General features: G+C 37.6%; 1 protein-coding gene across 1 annotated transcript; it reads right to left on the bottom strand.

The window, feature by feature from the left end:
• Positions 1–7,161: 7,161 nt before the first annotated feature.
• LOC137617594 (uncharacterized protein DDB_G0288629-like) lies at positions 7,162–7,632 on the bottom strand. The gene has a single exon (XM_068347605.1). The coding sequence runs from the start codon at positions 7,630–7,632 to the stop codon at positions 7,162–7,164; it is 471 nt and encodes a 156-aa protein (XP_068203706.1).
• Between the last annotated feature and the right edge of the window lie 551 nt (positions 7,633–8,183).

Genomic DNA, 8,183 nt, shown 5'->3' with positions numbered 1-8,183 from the left:
ATTTTCTAAGGATAGTACCCAGGAGGACAAGTAATCAATGTATACATGTGTATTGAATTAGCTTTCCGTTATTTTCATCCAATTAGTTTTGCAGCCCTTGGTTAGGTAGGACCTGGCGTCATAGGTAAGGTTAACTTGAGAGGTTATGTTGGGAGTATATAGGTTTTATACTGTGAGTTATGTTCCTTTGCATAACATTAAGTGGGTGTATTCTAGATTAGGTTGACACATTCCAGGTACATCCTGATTAGGTATGACCTGGAATCTGTTGTTAGGAAAAATCATAAGTTTAGTTTATTATATTTTCCACCATAACTAACACAGCGGCTACAAACGTTGCTAAAAAGAAAAAAATAGAAACACAAATTCAGCAGCTAAAAGCTAAAAGAGGAAAGGTTCAATTAAGAATAAATATTTAGTATATAGAAGCAAGAGAGTAAAATGGAGAGAAAGAGGCGATCCTGAACAATTCTCTGAGAGCAAGGAAGCTTGTCACGATCTTCATGATAGAACTACATTATAAATATTTTCAATAAAATTTTTTAAAGATAGCTCCAAATACTTTATATCACTCACGTGATAAGAAAATAAGCAATTTTAGTGGTTAACACATTCAGAAAGTAGGTATCTAGAATGAAACAATTTTGAAGAATTGAGAAAAGAAGAACTTATATCCGTAAATAAATAGGCTTATGAGGCGGGAAATATGTCAGCAATAGATTCAATGTATCTGGCAATGATTACGAAACATGAATTTCATAAATGGAAGGCTTGAAGCAGTATCTGGAGGCTGGTATTTAATTCAATGGGAAAAAGGCTACACGAAAGTATAATAACAGGTGTAACATAATACTTTAAAAATAATATTGAGGTCATAAACTAGACACATGAGAATCCATTGACTGTTGTAGCTTCAACCTACTGTTACAGCTAAAATAGAAAGCCAGACTTGTTTATTACTTCGAGAAGGAACAGACTGTACATGCCACGCCTATTTTACATCTTAAGTTCACAATTGAAAATCTATCATAACTATTAGGGGAAATTAGGACAATTCTTCTGACTTTTTTAGTAGGCTTCAATTAAACCTCTGGGACGTATTTCGTTACAGCACCTGGTTTTGACTGGATCCTTCTCCTTCCCTCAGAAAACAACAATCTATGAAAACTTTACATTGAGAAGCCTAGGAGACCAAAACACCTAACTTAATGGCTTTATTTAGTGATATTATTATATACAACCAATGTATGAAGAAAGAAAATTAATAGTACAGTAAGGAAAGCAACATTTCTGCTTCATATTGAAAGAAATATACCATGCTCCCTGAGACAGGATTGAATTAAAAAAAAAAAAAAGAAATTCAGAGCCATTGAGATGAAAGGACAGTCTCCCTCTTCAAGAAATCTTATTCACATAAAAAGAAGCTTTTGAGGACCGACGACAAAACAAAAAATAGTGTTTTGAAACTCTCCACAGTTTCTCTCAAGACTGTCGTTTCCGATGACAAATCACAGTCCATCGAAGAGAAATTTCTCGCTCGATTTTATTTTACTAAACATTTTCTTCTATTTTTTCTTTTCTATCATCGTTCTTTATTCCTTCTAATCAATTTGTTCCTATTCCATGTCATTTCATCATATTTTTTTTACGCTTCAGTTTGTCCTTTCTTCAAGTATGTTACTTGTTTAAAAATCTTAAATAGTAATTGTATGTGTCTTTGATATACATTTATTTCAGATCTTTGGAAAGCAGAAATCGGAACATTAACTTTCCTAGGATTTTTATTTGGATATTTGAATGTGGTCTCTATGGCCTGGTGCTGAGGCCTGCGGAGATATTCAATGCCCAAATGCATCCATTGTAAAACCATTGTTACACTACGAGGTAAAAGCTAGAGGAGGATGGAGAGCAATATGGCCGAAAGGAAACAGGAACCGGAAGCAAAGAAAAAGGATGTAAAGTAAAAGCAGCTATATGGGCCAAAGGAACGGTGTAGACCCTTAATGATAAATGTCTGCAGTGCATCGCAACTGATGAACTGACAATAATTCCCAACTACTCTTCTCGGGATGGAATCATTTTAAATTGTTCTTTTCCGCCACCTAGATGTATCATATGCCAGTAAATAAGGAAAAATTAATGTTATCCCTGTTACTGGTACATATACCACTGTTTTTGAAGTGGAGCATCTAAAAGCAGTAGTGATCAGTGTTAAGGAATTATGCCCACCCCATGATATGCCGCTCTCCAATGCCAATGGATCGTGCATGGAAGGTAAAGTTTAGTGATCAATGGAGCAGTGAAGACATATAGTGTTATCTCATGCAAGAGGGTATTGATGACCTTAGCTTTCTACTTGCACCTCGACTGATTTATGATGCCCTTCAATTCCTAAGGATCATTCCCTGGGACTTTTGCATCATATGCAATATAGGAAACTTAAGAGGACTTCATCAAAACCAGCCAGGTGCTAGGCAGCCATGTTTACACATCTGAACCTGAGTCTGTTCTTCCAACTCCTACCACATCCTGATCTAAGGAAGCTAGACAATACTTTCTCAAGGAATATGCTTTGTGTGAAAGTGATGGATAATAGCTTTGTATATGATAGGGATTATTACTCTCACTTATGTAAAGTCAACAAAGTTTTATCCCGTTACAGGACTCATGGTGTTACTTCAAATGCAGAAATTTTATTATTGCTACCCCTACTGTATCATTTTTGGGATATAAATTATCTGAAGATAGTATCACAGCTGGCAATGAGAAAGTTTGAGTTATATCAGACATCTCGAAGCTAGCAAATCTGACAGTTTACGATCTTTCATTGACTATGCTAGGCAGTCGATAGAATTTTCACCCAATCTTGCTGCTGCGGCAGATCCGCTTTGAACACTGATGATCGCCAAGATATCCTCTGCGTGGACAGCATACCATAATGCCACCTTCACCAGTGTTGAAGACCCTCTCTTTCGGCCACTTGGTCTAGCTCATTTTGACACAACATACCCTGCCATTATATAAAGGGGCGCTTCTTGCTTATAAAGTTTAAGATAGGCTATTCTACAAGACCACGGGGAAGGCCGATTCCATTTGGTCCATTGTGGTTTCTTGATTTTTAGGTCATGCAGAAAATAGATTAGCTACAATTGATATGGAATGTTTAGCCTCAATCTAAGCTATAACTAAATATCACCATTACTTGAACTAAACCCTTTCACATTGGTGACTTATCATAAACTCTTGCTACCTATCTTAAATACAGTACATATACCAAGATGTAGTTTAAAATACAAGTGTCCAGCGTTTGAAAAAGAAAGCTCCACCCTATATCCTCACTGCAGAGTGGCCTAAGGGCAAGAAACACTGCATCCCTGATAACCTTTCATTTTCCATCGTGTGCCAGCCCATTGCCTGAATATGATATGATAAATAGTGAAAACTATCTTTATCTCATGAGTGTAGTAGCCCAGACCAAAGATAGAATTTCAGATATGAAGAAATCGACTACGCAAGATCTCATCTTACAAGAAATTCGCAGCGCAGGACATGAGGGCCCCTATTATGCAAATCTTTTATAAAATGAGGCCAACAGATATCCAAGTAACCGCTACTATCACCATAATGACCCACTACCCTACTGGAAAATTAGTGAGGATTTATACATTAATGATGAACTTGTCCTTTCCCTCGAATATGCAACACAAACTCTTAACACGCCTTCATGACACCCATCACTGCATGGAGGCCACCAAACATCAGGCTAAACATACTGTATATTGCCCAGGTATTAATTTAGATATAGCAAATACTACCGATGCTTGTGAACCATGGCAGATAAAGCTGCCAAGCCAACAGCAGGAGTTGCTGTTATCCAACGACACCCATTTGCTGATTTCTTCACTGCCTGCTGATTTCTTCAATGTTGCTGGGGAATCATTTCTGATGTATGTAGAAAGGCCTGTAATAGTCAATTTTGGTTCTAATACAACAGCAACAGCAAAAACAAGACTCTTCAGCAACATCTTATGAGATTTATCTGTTTCAGTTAGGCTGAGGACAGATAGTGGACCTCAGTTCATCAGCTCTGAATTAAAGAACTTTCTAAGTTGATGGGGTGTTCAACATGAGATGATCCATATTTTATCCTAAAAGTAGCACCACTGGAAACCTCAACGCTGAAGACTTTGCAAAGGATGTTGGAGATACGGGATACCAACTATTCTGGCCATTCTCTAGCACAGATGTGGCGGGATGTTACAAGAACAAACCTCACACCCTTCAATCACTCTAACAGACAAATTGTGCAACAACACAAACTTTCCCCTTACGTTATCAACTGGACTCTTGGACAGAAGGGAAATAAAAACAAACAATAACCCTAACACTACATTCCTCAAAACTAAAACACTTAACATAAACTTAACACAAAATAGACATTAAATGTAACACCCTTCAAATAAACCAAAGAAACACTACAAACTTAAAATTAAATGGACCACAACCAATATGTAATAATCATATGTATATAAAAGGACACAGACATTCGTCCAAATGAGCTGAACAGTCTTAATCAATGGCACACTGACACAGCTCGGTGGCAAAACGGTAACCTTTCCCACTGCACAAATACTTTTATTAAGTGGTGAGTGAAGCAATCTATGGTGGTTAATACGTCGTCATCATCATCATCATCATCATCATCATCATCATTCATAGAAAATTCCTTTAAACAGGCAAAGTCGTTACCGATTGTATCCAAATTCAAAAGAGCAGTCAGTTCTAAGTCCTAGATATATAATACTAGCAGAGTCAAAAATCATAATTCCGCATACAAGCAGTCTCCAACAGGAGTCCAAAGGAGGAATTACGGACTGCAAAATAAAAAAGAAAATCACTTACGAGCACTCCTAACTAACTGAACTATCACACTATAATCAAAGATAAAAACAAACTATTTCTATTATTCAGAATCCCTCCTAGCAAAGATAAATAAAATGTACAGTCTGTTGAAATAACAAACACTTCCACGCTGGTAAAAAGTATAAAGTAGATCCAGCACTCAAACCACACAACTGCATTTAGCTGCAGTCAAATAAAAGAGCATTCACCAAAACATTCACCACTGCCCTAACCTAGCTAAAAAACATAAACAACCTCATTTATACCAACAGTCTTTCTCACAACAAACAATCGATGCACTAACTACCTGTCGCTCGCTGACACACACACTCTCTCTCTCTCTCTCTCTCTCTCTCTCTCTCTCTCTCTCTCTCTCTCTCTCTCTCTTCTGGATTTGGCAAACAAAAAATACAATAAAAAAAAAAAATCCTCCACATTCCTCCCCCCTTTCTTTTCCAAATCCGTCTTACACAACACTTACCTGATTTTTCTTCATAACCCAGTCTGGGACTTCATATACTCTCTCATTCACATCTTCCATATTGCTATCATTCATTGTCCTATTCAGATTCCCAACTATACTCCTATCATCTTATATCTCATGCACTATCCCATCTACCTTACTATCCTTTGGCTCTAAAATATCACTTATTTCTGTCAGCAATTCATCCATTTCATCAAAACAATTTTTTACTTTATTAAAAGATTCATTCTTACTACTTATCATTCTCTGATCTCTCAATCTCGCATTCGTCATACTTTCTTTTACCTCATATAAGGAAAAACCACACACACTAGAGGTATCCTTCATACTCAGCCATGATTCATCTGTATTGTCACATTTATCTTCCATACTCACCTGTATGTTTACACCCTTGTCATGCCTATTATTTTCCTCCCATACTCAACTAACACTAACTGCTTATCTTGTAAACCTAATGTTTCACACACACTGGGTTCATACTTGTTCATTTCCAACCAATTATTCATCCCATTCTCACGAACATTGATCCTATTCCTTCAACACACACAGGAGGACTCACCCAGTTGAACCCTCTGACTACTTAGTTTCCCGAACATCCTGGCTGGCCTAATCCCTTTTTCCTACAAACCCTAGCTATATGCCCATCTACACCACATTCAGTACACCTAGCACACTGTTCCCTACACATCCTTGCATAATGCCCATTCTGACCACAATTGCCGTAAATCACATTCGTATGATTACTCCTACATTCACTCGCTATATGCCCAGTCATACCACATCAAAAAGACTTAACCTCTTTCGCTTTCTTACACTCACTGATATGATGCCCTATTTCACCACACCCGAAACTGGCTCCTAATGCCCATGTACACTCATTCTTTTTGTGTCCTACCTTCCCACACCTATAACACTTCACTTCACTGAAACAACTACCTGACCTACCTCGATGCGTACTAGCACTCCTATCTCTCCAAACCCGATTCCCTTGCCTAAACTCTTCATTTGTCCTTACAGGTATTCCCACATTACTCACCCTAACACTTCTATCTACTAAACTATCAGCTATCCTCATCGGTCCTCTCATAACAGCATCTCTAAAACTAACAAATTATGGCACACTTTCCTCCATTCCAGTTCTCATATTCACAGATTTACTTTCTTCCATACACCTATCCAATTCGTAATCCTCAACTATCTCTAAAATATCATCCCAAGTCAATCTCTCTCTAGTCCACCTCATTTTCCGTTTCAGATTAATAAACTCAAAGGCATTCTCTGGTACTGTACCCAAAAACTTCTTCATTAGGTCCTTATTTTCATTTATTCCTTCGTCCCCCTACTTCTTTCTAGCTAACGTATCCAACCTACATACATAAATTGATATCGCTTCTCTTACATTCATCCATGCCTCATCAAAATCATTCTTAGGCTTATACCTAACACTCTCTTTCATGGGTTTTACATGTTCAATTATTCTCTTTTTCACACTTTCATAATCAACATCCCCTACACTCATTATCACACCATACATCGTCAACAAATACCGTGTCAAATACTCTCCTAACTCCCTAGCCCAAACTCTCTTACTATCACCATACTTAGCCGGACAGAACCTTTCATACTCCCTAAAAAAGTCATACACATCCCTACTGCTATGTTTACTGAACCTTTCTCACCTCGGTACATCTCTCATAAACACTGTCTTACATACTTCCTCACCTTCATTCTCACTACTATCTTCACTGCCTAGGCCATTCTTGTTGCCTTCTTCCTCATTTGAATAAATTAAAATCTAATTCAACCCTTAAATTCCTATCCTTAACCATTCCCTTCTTACTCTTTTTCTTACTTCCCACTTTCACCCATTCATGGTCATCCTCTTTCTCATCCTGACCTTTCTTCTTTTCCCTCTTCATATTACTTTTACCTTTCTTCTCATTCTTCCTATTACATTTCTGTTCATCCTTACTATGCCTAATCCCTTTATCTTCAATCTCACTATCCCTACCTTCCCTATTATCACTTACCTTAGCCTTCTTTTCCACTATCAACTCATTACCCGACGCAGAAGATATTCCTCCGACTGCACCTTCCCCCATGAAAGTTTTCATCATTCCCATCACTTTCCCCATCATAGCTTCCATTCGTTTCTCCATTCGTTCCTCATTTTCTTGCATCCTCATTGCCAAACCTTCTTCCACTCTCTCTACAGTTCCCTTTAGAGCTTTCAATTCCTTTCGCATCTCCTCATTCTCACAACTCAGCCTCTTATTCTCGTGCAACAATTTCTTCTAACGCTCCATACTCAGCCGCAATTCCTCACTTAATCTCTTGTTCTGCTCTTCCAATTTTTATCTCTTCAGTCGTAAATCTATTTTCTAATCCTATTAGTCTTTCGTCCAAGAGTCCAGTTATCAATGCCACAATGGCAGTCCCTGTTCGGAGCCAAAATTATGTGGTGGGATGTTACAAGAACAAACACCACACCCTTGAATCACTTTAACAGACAAATTGTCCCACAACAGAAACTCTCCCCTTACGTTATCAACTGGACTCTTGGACAGAAGTGAAAGAAAAACAAACCATAACCTTAACACTATATTCCTCAAAACTAAAAGGCTTAACATAAACTTAACACAAAATAGACATTAAATGTAACACTCTTCAAATAAACCAAATAAACACTACAAACTTATGATTAAATAGACCACAACCAAAATGTAATAAGTACATATATATATAAGGACACAGACAATCGTCCAAATGAACCGAACAGTCTTAATCAATGGCACAC

This window comes from Palaemon carinicauda, chromosome 2, assembly GCF_036898095.1.
Source record: "Palaemon carinicauda isolate YSFRI2023 chromosome 2, ASM3689809v2, whole genome shotgun sequence".
Lineage (NCBI taxonomy): Eukaryota > Metazoa > Arthropoda > Malacostraca > Decapoda > Palaemonidae > Palaemon > Palaemon carinicauda.
The sequence above is the reverse complement of the archived record's forward strand: the minus strand, read 5'-3'. Positions and strand labels throughout refer to the sequence as shown.

What these genes read in the sequence shown, in the direction of transcription:
- LOC137617594 (XM_068347605.1), bottom strand. Translation starts at nt 7,632, where the DNA reads ATGCGAAAGGAATTGAAAGCTCTAAAGGGAACTGTAGAGAGAGTGGAA.